The sequence below is a fragment of the Rhinolophus ferrumequinum genome, chromosome 17, assembly GCF_004115265.2.
Source record: "Rhinolophus ferrumequinum isolate MPI-CBG mRhiFer1 chromosome 17, mRhiFer1_v1.p, whole genome shotgun sequence".
NCBI lineage: Eukaryota > Metazoa > Chordata > Mammalia > Chiroptera > Rhinolophidae > Rhinolophus > Rhinolophus ferrumequinum.
In genome coordinates this window covers 5735976-5748584 of record NC_046300.1, presented here as the reverse complement: position 1 = coordinate 5748584, position 12609 = coordinate 5735976, and the positions used below count along the sequence as shown (strand labels likewise).

At 42.7% G+C, this 12609-nt stretch overlaps 1 protein-coding gene across 7 annotated transcripts in view; it reads left to right on the top strand.

Moving 5' to 3' along the window:
* Positions 1–12609, top strand: part of DOCK3 (dedicator of cytokinesis 3) — a 306392-nt gene that overhangs the window by 222525 nt on the left and 71258 nt on the right. For all 7 annotated transcript variants that reach the window (XM_033131981.1, XM_033131979.1, XM_033131980.1 and 4 more), the window contains 4 exons: positions 915–1015; positions 4546–4627; positions 8902–9072; positions 11924–12116. In XM_033131981.1, the coding sequence (XP_032987872.1) occupies positions 915–1015; positions 4546–4627; positions 8902–9072; positions 11924–12116 (547 nt within the window). The remainder of the gene's footprint in view (positions 1–914; positions 1016–4545; positions 4628–8901; positions 9073–11923; positions 12117–12609) is intronic.

Genomic DNA, 12609 nt, shown 5'->3' with positions numbered 1-12609 from the left:
TACCAGGGAGATCCCTATAAGCTCAAATGTGAAGAACTGAGCCTGGTCAGGTTTGGGCCTCAGCTTTGTAGTTCAGGGACAGTCTTAGCACTACTGCACAGCTGCCTGGCTCCTGAACGAGTGACCTACACCAACACAAGGCCCAGAGACAGACAAAGGAAACCAGACAGCCCATTTTTCACTTAGAAAGTCGGATGCAACCACCAGGAAAAGCAGAAACTCACTTGTGCTGGTCTGAGCATCACACTTTCTCCCTCTATGAAGTTGTTGGAGAACCAGAGTATCAGAAGGTTGTTGTTTAGCAAGAATGGATGTGATTTGAATGTTTAGCGTATTTGGCTTAACATACCCACTCGCCCAGAGTACTTTATATTCAAGGAGAACCAGGTACTCCAAGTCCACCTGATAGATGAGGAGCAGTGGCGAGAGTTAGAATGGCACCTGCATAGTTTGCCCCTTTGGCTTTTCTTCTTCCTCACGTCCCTGGCCAGCCAGTCCCATTTCTGACGGACACAGCCTTTCATAGGCTAATTTGGCTCCAAGGACAATCTTTTTTTTTCCCCTCTTTTTTCCCAAGTTTTTTGATGCCATGGTATTTATGCCACCTACATAGGTATCATTTTGTCTTCCCCTAGTCCATGTTGTACCACCCAGAGTTATTGTGAAGGGAGAGGCTCAACGTAACATTGGCACAGATGAGCCCCAAGTCTGGATCGGGGATCCAGGGGTGGTAGGAACAGAACAGACAAGACAGAAATCCAGACACAGAATGGAAATCTTATGTGCACTGCCAATGGGGAATACTAGAAAAAATACTGACAGTTTGCCATTCCTTGAAGAAGCAAGCGTTCTGTTTTCTGCTGGGGATAGGTCTGAGGCCTCCAGTGAACCCTGGTACCCTCTGTTTCTCCCAGGTATTCATCATCAACCTGCTCAGAGACATCAAATATTTCCACTTCCGGCCTGTAATGGATACGTATATCCAGAAACACTTTGCTGGAGCCCTGGCATACAAGTAAGCGGCTAAAAAAAGGTCACCATTCATTCAGCTGACCTTTTTTTAAAACTTCATTTACTTTTTTAATTGTGGTAAAATACACATAACAAAGTTTTCCACATCTTAACCATTTTTAAGTATACAACTGTCATTAAGTACACCCACATTGTTGTACAGCCGTCACCACCATCCATCTCCCGGACCGTTTCATCTTGCAGAACTGAAACTCTATACCCATTGAACAATAACTCCCCATTTCCCCTTTCCCCCAGCCCCTGAGCAACCACCGTTATATTCTGTCTATTTTTTTCTTTTTTATTATGTCTCTTTGAATTGCCTATTCTAGGTACCTCGTATAAATTGAATCATACAGTAGTTGTCTTTTTGTGTCTGGCTTGTTTCACTTATCATAATGTCCTCAGTGTTCATTTTTGCTGTAGCATTCATCAGAATTCGCTTCCTTTAAAGGCTGAATAATATTCCATTGTATGTCTATACCACATTTTATTTATCATTCATTCATCTATTGATGAACACTTGGGCTGCTTCCACCTTTTAGCTATTGTGAATAATGCTGCTATGAACATGGGTGTAAAATATCTCCTTGAGACTCTGCTTTCAATTCTGTTGGGTACATACCCAGAAATGGAATCTCTGGATCATATGGTAGTTCTTTTTTTAATTTTTTGAGGAATCACCATGCTGTTTTCCATAGTGGCGGCTCCATTTTACATTCATTCCCACCAACAGTACATAAGTATTCAAGTATCACCACATCCTCTCCAACACTTACTATTTTACTATTTTCTATTTGGGGTGTGTGTGTGTATTTGGCGATTTTTTTTTAAATATATATAGTAGCCTTTCTAGAGGTGGTATCTCATTGTGGTTTTAATTTTCATTTCTCTAATGATTAGTGATGTTGAGCATTTCTTTATGTACTTATTGGCCATTTGTATGTCTTCTTTGGAGAAAATCTATTCAAGTCCTTTGCCTATTTTTGAATCAGGTTATTTGGTTGTTGTTGTTGAGCTGTCAGAGTTCTTTATATATTCTGGATATTAACCCCCTTGTCAGGTATATGATTTGCAAATATTTTCTCCTATTGCCTTTCACTCTGTTGCTGGTGCCCTTTGTGCACAGAAGTTTTCAGTTTCGACGTGGTCCAGTTTATGTATTTTTTAAATTTTGCTTCCTGTGCTTTTGATGTCGTATCCAAGAAATCACAACTAAATGCAGTGTTAAGATTTTCCCCAGTGTTTTTGCCTAAGTGTTTTATAGTTTTTGCTCTTACATTTAGGTCTTTGATTCATTTTGATTTAACTTTTGTTTATTGTGGAATATAAGAGTCCAACTTCATTCTTTTGCATGTAGATATCCAGTTTTTCCAATATAATTTGTTGAACAGACTGTTCTTTCCCCCATTGAATGGTCCTGGTACCAGTGTTGGGAATAATTTCACCATACGCAAAGGTTTATTTCTGGACTGCTTTATTCTATTTGTGTATATGTCTGTCTTTACGTCAGTACCACACTGTAACTTTTGATTACTGTACCTTTGTTGTAAGTTTTGAAATCAGAAAGTGTGAGTTTTCTAACTTTGTTCTTCTTTTTCAAGATTGTTTTGGTTATTTGGGGTCCCTTGAGATTCTATCTGAACTTTAGGGTGGTTTTTCTATTTCTACAAAAAATGCCATTGGGATTTTGATAGAAATTGCATTCAATCTGTAGTTTACGTCAGATAGTATTGACATCTTAACATTATTAAGTCTTGCAATCCATGAACATAGATGTCTTTCCATTTATTAGTATCTTCTTTAATTTCTTTCAGCAATGTTTTGCAGTTTCCAGAGTACAAGTCTTTCACCATTTTGGTTAAGTTTATTTCTGAGTATTTTATTACTTTTTGATGCTTCTGTAAATGGATTGTTTTCTTAATTTCCTTTTTGGATTGCTCATTGTTCGTGTATAGAAATGCAACTGATTTTTGTATATTGATTTTGTATCCTACAACTTTGCTGAATTCATTTATTAGTTTGAAAGTTTAATTTTGTGGAATACTTAGGTTTTTCTACACATAAGATCATGTCAGCTGCAAACAAAGATAATTTTACTTCTTCCTTCCCAATATGGATGCCTTTTATTGCTTTTCCTTGCCTAATTGCTCTTCAGTGCTATGGTAAATAGAAGTGACAAAAGTGGTCATTCTTGCCTTATTCCTGCTCTTAGAGGAAAAGCTTTCAGTCTTTAACTGTTGAGTGTGATTACTAACTATGGGCTTTCAGCTGACATTTTACACCATAGTTTCTTCCATAGTTGTCATACTTTTTCTTCTAAGAAATGATGGCAAAACTGCTAAAAATAAGTCTTGCTTTTTCCATGAGGAACATGTGAATAGCTGAATAGAGCACTCACAAATAAATGTCAAAGAAATGAAAAGACAGCTGATAAAAGAGATAATATAAATAGTAAACATGGGAAACACAGGTTATATAAAATAATTACAGCAATTTTTTAGAAGTCACCATTTTCTTCTATGGATTTGGCACAATTTTCAAAAACAAATACAACCCAAGGGTGGTAAGGCTACAGAGTCACTGAAACAGTGACACATTGATGTTACTTTGGAGAGCAGCACTGTGCTATGTGTTTTCCACGTGTCATCTCACTCATCTTCCAATAACGTTGAGATGTACTATTGTTTCCTCCATATTTTAAACGAAGGGAAAGAGGCATAGAGGGATCAAATAACTTGCCCAAGAATACAGAGCTAGAAACTGGTAGGCTCCAGATATGAACCCTGCTGTCTGATTAGGGCCTGGACTCTTGACCTCTGTGCTCTGTTGCCATGTAAACATGCAGGCCTTCTGACCCTATACAATGGTACCTCAGTTTTCGAACATAATCCACGAGTTCTGAAACGTTCAAAAACAGCCGACAGCTAGGCCTCAGGATCTTGCTCTCAGCAGAAGCCATGTGACATGTTCGACTTCTGAGTCGTGTTTGAAAAACGAAGTATTTACTTCCAGTTACGGCATTCATAAACCAAAATGTTTGTCAATGGAGACGTTTGAAAACCGAGGTACCACTGTAATTCCATTTCACTTAGGTGACTTGGTCCTAAGGAAATCAAATAGATGGGGTGAAGGTCAAGCCAGGAGGGACACAAGAGACTCGACACCTTTATGCAGAGTCTACCATTTACTAGTCATTGTTGTATGTTATAGAGACAGCAGTTTTAGACAAAACAAAAATATACATACAGACCAGACTTTGGGAAAACTTTCTTGTCATTAAAGAAATGTGTGTCAGGGAGAGTGGTGCAGAGTGATTAGAATTACTAATTAAAGTAGAGCAGCTGTTTGTGGACAAGGAGTGTTGTCTGGTCTCCGGTGACCCAAAGATCCCACAGCTATAATGGATGTATCACTCCATTCTAGCTCGTCAGCAGGATATTATTTCCTGTGTGGCTGGTTCACGGCTGCAAACATTTCAGGCTGCATTGCTCGTGGATTAAAGTGGGGTTTCTGGAATTGTTCTCTTCCCAGGGAGCTCATCCGCTGTTTGAAGTGGTACATGGACTGCTCAGCAGAACTGATTCGGCAGGATCACATTCAGGAAGCCATGCGGGTAACGTACTGAACTCGCTGTACGCAAATGACCCACCCCTGCTGTCCTTTGTGAGTAACCCCAGCGGTGTAGTGTACGGGACAAGTGTAGACATCCAGTACACTGGCCTGTTTTCGGGAACACTTTGGACCACATGATTTCCCTTTCCTACCTCGATTTTGCCCCAGAAGATACTTATTCTAAAGCAGGAGGGAGGAATGCACACGGCTCCTGGCCAGCCTTTCCGTGTTATGCTGGCAGCATCAGCCTTTGCTTCCACAGGCTAACATTTCATATCTCCTCCTCAGGCAGTGTTGGTGGCATTGATTAGAATTGATTAGAACGTTGATTAGAATTAAGGTCTTCTGATACTTTTTCCTTCTTCAGTAGTTACTAAACATTGTTTTTAGAGCTGTGTTAAGTAAAAATTGCTGAGTGGATGCTCGGGAATGCTGAGTGGAGATGTTGGGAAGAAGATAATCTTAAAACCTTGACCTTTAGAGGAACCCAGGGTCCCCCATGGCAACACCCCTGCCAAGATAGGTTCTATGACAAGGCAGCCTTTTACATTGTTGGGCAGCTCCCATTTATACGGGACCATCTTCATTGTGAGTTCACTTCACTTTCTAGTAACTTCTTTGCATGGCTACTGCTTCTACTCTAGAGAAAGACCTATGAGAATGTTGATCCCTCTTTTGCTCAGTTGTTCTCCAGACAGCCATTAGAAGAAAGCTGTCATAGCCTCTGGGGACTCATATAAAGGAAATCCATGCTTTTTTCTTTCCTTGTTCTTGAGTTACGTTTGTTTTGGTTGTTTTTTAACCATGTCTTTCCTGCCCTTTCTAGTTAGCAATAAAAGAAGAATGGCAGCCAAGTAATTCTGCTTTTTCTCTGTCCTCTTTTACTATCACATCATCTGTTCTAAGTACCACTGGGCCTGTGATTTTGTTGTTCTTGTCCACATGGTAACAGGTAATCCAGATGTTTCCCCAAGCAGCGTCAGATTGAAGAGACAAAATAAATCATAGATCCATGTTTTCCTTGCTTCCTCTTTGCATATTTTGTTAAAATCGAAAGCCACAAGTCTCATTTCTGTACATGTCTACAGTACATGTCTACAGAGAATCAGCATCTGTCGTGGGTGCTGAGATGCAAAGAGGAGTAAAACGGGCCTCTCCCTTGAAGAACACATGTCCAGTGTCCCAGGGGAAGCACACACACAAACACAGGTGTAGAGCAGGTCCTGCGTATGATGTGAGGGAAGGACCTGGGTCCTGTTCTTCTCTGAACACCAGGACCTGTCAGGTAGCCCACATAATATCTGGGGGTGGGGGGTACAAGTGGAGTCACATGCAAAAGATTTTATGAGTCCATAAATTAATTAGTTAAGGATACTGGAGAAGGCCTCACAGAAGAAGTTGTTTTCTCTTAAGAATTACTCATTTAGTCATTTATTCAGTCTGTATTGCTTGATACCTGCCAGGTATTAGCCCCTGGGGATTCAGCAGGGGCCCAAGTTGCAAAGGCCTTCATAGCACTTCCATTCAAGTGGAAAGACAGACAATAAACATGTAAAACAGATAAATATACAAAGTTAGTGAAAAAAAGAAGAAAACTTGATGAGTACTATAAAGGAAATAAACCAGGAAATAAGCCAGGGATAGAGTGGCTGGAAAGGAAGGTTTACGTCAGATCAAAATTTTAGGGAAAGCTTCTCTGACGAGGTGACCTCTGAGCTGAAATCAGTGTTAAGAGCTGGGGACAAGCATTTCAGATGGAGGAAACAGCATGTTTATAAACCTGGATGGAAAAGAGCTTGTGTTTTCAAGCAACCAAAAAGTGGCTGATGTGACCAAAACAGGCTTTCAAATGTTAGATTGGATGTGGGAGGTGACAGAAAGGAAGAATGGAGGCTGATTCCATGGGGTCTGGCTAGTCAGCAGGGTTGATGGCAAGGTCACTTCTGGAAGTGCAGAATTCCTGGAGAAGACCAGGTTTGGGTGGGCAGAAGGAAGCGTTGCATTTGGGGTACTTCCTGAGGTACTTCGTACTTGTTCTTACCATTTCAAACTTGGTTGAATGCCATCCAACACTACTGCATCTAGTACTGTGGCTTTATCAGGCCCTTTCCCGGCTTCATCAAGATTCAGTTTACTAGTCCTCTTGACCAAACTAGTAAGTCTCCATCTGACCCTGTTGTGCTCCTTCCTCACAGGATGTGTGTGCTCCTGACCGGGCACCTCTCATGCTGGCATCATGTGGTGTAGACTAGGAAACCTCCTCTCTTTTATTACTCTGATTCACTACATCTGGCCATTCTTATCCCATCTCTTCCTTTCACTTTCTGAGTTAGGACCTTTCCAAGAAAGTTCTACCGCTAAAGAAGATGAAAGTAAAAGAGACCTTTATTTTCTTATTTGGTTCTGTTATTTGTTCCCTTATGAATGACCTGTAGGGGTTGTCCTTGGTGGGTTTGAGGACAGCTTTCAGCAAGGTGTTCCAGAAAGACAGCACACGTGTCACTGCTGAGCTACCTCAGGTTCTTACCAAGGAACCATGAGGAGGAAAGAGAGGGCACAGTGGCTCTCGTTGATAGAAAGGTTGTAATAACTTTTAGGACCTCTTTTCCTTTCAGGTTTCTTAACTTAAGTAGAAATGGACACAGCAACTCCTTGAGCCATAGTTAAGCATTCCATTATCTCCATACAGGGTCAGGAGCACTCTTGAACTTTGAACAAATTCTGTAGGAACCATCCCTCACCTTCTACTGCATTCGTCCACCCTCCTCTCCGTCTCCAGTTGCATCTGTCAGAGGCAGTCCTGGCCAAGCTGGTGCTGACTGCAAAAATCCAGAGGAATGGGGCAGGGGAAGTCAACTGCTGATGGATGACTAGAAGTGGACTTGTTTCCATGCTCTCATCCCAGTTTTCATGGGGCCATCTTGAACACCAGCCTCTTGCTCCTCTGTGAGGTGTTTTGTGTTTTAGAACTTAATGGAGGAACTAAGCCCAGGAAGTGCAGGTGATTTGCTGTCTGGTTCTGCCTGACTGGTTCTCTGACACTAGTGGAGGTTTCAAGCCACTTAATACATCTCTTATAGTAGCTGTTTCAAACTGAAAAAACTGATAATGACGAAAACATTTGCTTTTTAAAAATTAGAATATGTAACGCCGACTTTCCAGGTTCTTCACAGACCAGGCATTAAAAGGCCAGTGAACAGAGGCTGTAGCATTTATGGAGATGAGGCCATTTCTACACTGTAACTTCCACACAATCTCCTGGTGCGAGCCTCGGAAGACACATTTTTCTGAACTAGCCATTCTCTAGTGCCAACTGAATTTTGTGTGGGACACACACACACACACACACACACACACACACACACACACAGAGGTTTGCTTTGCCAAACGTTCTGACGTGGATAGATCATGAAAAGTAGTTTTGGAATTGTTTCCTGTTACGTATTTCAAATAACTGAGCTCCATTTGTTTCATCCTTGGATCAGTTTCTCCCCAGTGTCTGCCTTCCCGATGTCTGGGAAATACGTGGCATGTCTTTGATTAGAAAGCATAGTCTTGGATCTTGAATCTGGCCTTTCAAAAGCGAATTACTCTGCTCATAAGCATGGGCCACGCTGCAGAGACTCCTTAAAATCAGATTCCGCTCCCAAAACATGTTCTGGGAACTTGGTCTTCTGTACTGTTTGTGAACTGTTTATGGCAGGTAGCCTGGTCTAGAAGATGGGTGGAGAGTGGATGTGTCAGGTCCACCAACTGCTATGCAACCTGGGGCAAGTTTTCTCTACCCTTGACCCGTGGTGCGAAGGCTGCCGCTGTCAGGCCCCAGCTGTATCTCAGAGATACAGACGATGCCTGAAAGGGCTCTTGCTTTTTGGAATAAATTCAGGAGAGGTTCTTACAGCATTGCCTTTCGAGGTTCTTTAGTTCCAGACGTGAAAAAACAAATGCAGAGAAGCTGAGTTTTCTTTTGATCATGGATGTTCTTGGATTCAGCTGTTTCCATGACAGTCTGTGGTTCCTCAATTCCAGAATCTCAAAAAACAGCTGTGAAGTAAATTGACGGTTCTCTCAGTAAGTAAACCACTGCTGCTCAGTGACCACTTGGACTTTGAGAAAAGTTTTAAAAAATAAATAAAATGCTTGTCTCCACAGTTGGAATTGTCCCTCACCTGATTTTAGTGTAGAATTTGCTATTACTCTGCCCTTCATTCCCTGCCATGTTAGTTCCTGGCTGTCTTTAACCCCTTTGTATCCCTTTTTCTCCCACACCTCCAGGCCTTGGAGTACCTTTTCAAGTTCATCGTGCAGTCAAGGATCCTGTACTCACGAGCCACCTGTGGGATGGAAGAGGAGCAGTTCCGGTCCAGCATCCAAGAACTTTTCCAGTCCATCCGGTTTGTGCTCAGTCTGGACAGCAGAAACTCAGAGACACTCCTGTTCACTCAGGTCTGTGAACTGCAGGGACGTTTTGCTGCTAGATTCCTCTCTGTCTTAGCAGGTGGTTTCTTTGTCCTCTCTCTTACAGAGTCAAAGAAGCCCTGCCAGTCTCCTGTGTGTTGATTAAGGGTTAATTTACAAGGAAATACCAAATAGAATGAAATGCTGCTTTTCCTTCAAAGCCAGCCAGGCCCCAGCTACCAAATATAAAACAGCCCAATGCCTTCATGGCCGAGAAGAAGCACAACTGTGTTCTCAGGAGCCCTCCTTAGGCCACATTTATTTAGCTACCATCTTTCAGTTGTTGATGAACGTCTTCAGAGGACGTTCAGAATGTATAGGGAATTTCATCTCCTAGTCACTGTATTCATTTTAAAAACTTTAGTACTTGTCCATTCTAGCAGTTAAGAGTGAAATAGGTTGAAAAACAGCAGAAATAACGGGAAAACTTTGGTCAAGAATTAGGATTAGATTCTATTAGAAATGTCAGTGTTTTTGCTTTAAGAAATTTGCTTTCTTACATTAAAAATATCTGGTCAGCTAAGCTATTACCTTTTTCATGCAGTCTCACCCTAGAAAGAATCAAGGATAGTGGCCAAATAACCCCCATCACAAGGGGGTTATTTTCTCTTATAAGTAAATGTCAGAATTGTATCTAATGGATTGCACTTCTCTGATTTTTTTGAAGCCAGTTATTACATCAAAACCTATCAGCAAAGACCAGATAGCCTCTCTCATTTCCTTTCATTCAATCGCTGCCAGGACTGTTATGGGTGCAAATGTATGTTTAAATGTCTCATTTAAGATTGGAATAGTCTGCTTTTTTTGTTTTCCACTTGACTCTGTGTTGCCCTGTGATGCCAATTACCTTTAGGCCCCTTGGCCCAGAGAACAGGTGAGCAACTGGGAGCTAGACTCTATAAAAAGTAGAACTACATCAAGGATGCCAGGTGCGCCTCTCTAAGAAAGGCTCCTTCTGTGGTCTCCCCTCCTAAGTACCCCAAACAACTCATCTTCCTCCTCCCTCCTCTCCCCAGCCCATCTGTTCCTGCCAACAGGGGCCCAGGACTCCTCCATTCAACCTGCAAAGAAAGGGGGAGCGCAGAGCTAGCTAGCAGAGCAAGGCAGATATGAGAACTCAGCAGTGCCCCGGATTCAGTAGCCAATCCTGCCACATCAGGGTAACGAGCTGAGATCTAGTCTCAACTTAGACCTGACCTGCTTCTTTGGCGCCAGGCTCATGATTCATGAGTTTCAGAAAGCTCACCAATTGTATTGTTCAATCAGACTTTATGTCTCTGATGGATTCTGACCAGTTGGAGATGTCAGGGTGCAAGCATCCTTGTTTCCTGGTGAATAATATAGGAAGTCTCATTATACTTCAGAGCCAATCAGCTGCTGCTTGTTTTGATTATGAAGTACCTGCTTTCCCCGCTTTATCTCTTTTATCTAGCTGCTTGTGACAATATGTTTTTGTGCTGGTTCTAATTACAGCAAAATGACTTCCTTGATATCCCAGGGAGTTATGAATCTTCAGGTGGAATTCATGTAAGTCCTGTGCCTGGGCCCGAACAGGGACTGCAGTATGACAGACCTGTGCATTACTCCCTATGGCATAAATTCTCACTCACTCTAGGTCAGTGTCTACGGATGAAGCCATCAAGAAAAACAGCCTCCCTGCCTCTCCCTCAACTTAGGAAGAGTGCATGTCCCCTTCTTATCTCGAGGTGACATTCCATTTCCCTTTGGAAATCTTGGGTTAATAGTGTAAGAGGACTGAGAAGTGGAAAAAGCCTCCTTCTTGCTGCTTCCATTTAGACGACAGAGAAGAATGAGAACCAGCATTTATTGAAGGTCTCTACTGGAAATGAACTTTATGCACCTAATTTTTTCCTTATACCCATGCCAGGAGATAAATAATAGCATCATCCCACTTTATAGGTGAGAAAAGGAAGGATTAGGCAGAAACTCACCCAGTAACTCACTTCTGTGGCAGATAAATGGCAAAGCTGGGATTTGAACTCATGTCTAATTCCAAAACTCATTCTCTTTTTCCCATACTACTCTGCCTCTCAAAGCCTCTGGAATTACTATCAGATTGTCCTCAAGAAGCCACCTCATGGGTCTACCAGAGCTGAGATCCTAGAAGAGAAATCTCCAAACACACACACTCCCTGGGCCATCTAGATCACTGAACTCTACGCCACCATCACTGAAAGTCCTCAAGAGTTCATGACTAAATCTACACATTCTCCATCCTTTGGATTTACACTTGAGACTGCCCGGCATCGCATATGAAGGAAATAATTTACAGAGTCTTCAGATTTCATGGTTTCAAATAAATGTCTCTGTCCTGGGCAAATGGTCCAGCTCTCAGTTGCATCGCTGGCTGCAAGGCTCTGAGCAGATTTCAGCTAATGCTGCCTGGAGCTGCTCAGCTCTCTCTGCCATACTTTCTTTGAGAGACTCCTGGTTTGAGTTTGGGATCAAAATTGGAAAGTCAAGAGCTTGATCATAGAGAGAGACAAAAAATGTAAATCCATTTTATGAGCAAAAACAACTATGGATATTAAGCCATGTTGAGGTGATTTTATATTCCCTTCTCTTGCCAGCAGATGCCTTGGCAAGTTATGAAAACTTCAAGTGGCCTGGGCCCCAGTCAGTTCTCTTATTTTGATTTTCTTTTTGGTTCTGCCTGCTCCATGTCCCCAGAGTGCTGCAAAGGCCAGGGAGGAGCCCACCCAGGGCACAGGTGCTGCAATGCCTTCCCCACCTCTCACCACCTTGTATCTTTGTCTGAGCATGCGAGATAGACACACACCAAACTCTGAGCTAACCCCAGCTTCACTTGCTTCTGCAGGCTGCACTCCTCAATTCCTTTCCAACCATCTTCGACGAGCTGCTGCAAATGTTCACCGTGCAGGAGGTGGCAGAGTTTGTGAGGGGGACCCTGGGGAGCATGCCCAGTACTGTGCACATCGGGCAGTCGATGGATGTGGTGAAGCTGCAGTCCATAGCCAGGACCGTGGACAGCCGCCTGTTTTCTTTCTCAGGTAAATCAAGTTGGGAGGAGAGTCACGCTCACCTTTCCTCTTTTCCAGGGTGTTAGCCAGGTGGTGATCAAAGGCAGTTTTATCGACCATCATGCAAGAAGCCAGTGACCCTTAAAATGCAGTTTGGGTAAACTTTGTTAGAGAATGCAGCCAAGACCTGGGCCTACTGCCTCACTCAGAAGATAGTCCTGGGGGCACACGTGGGGTGGCCTGCAGGCTGCTCTGCCACAGGTTGAGCCAGCTGCCAGGAATGGGGCCTTCCACACCCCCAGCAGGGTGGGAGAGCAGAGGGAAAGGAGGGGGAGCAAGAGACAAGGGTCAAGCCCCAAGGGGATAAACAAAATTCAAGGAAATAAAAGAGACCATGAAAGGGGACCCTGAGGACCCACTGTGCTTTCTTGGTTCCTTGTCTCACCAATCAAATAGATTGCATTTCCCCTTTGAAGGAGCCTCTAAGGATTAGACAAAGAGATGGACAGGGAGCCCTCCATGT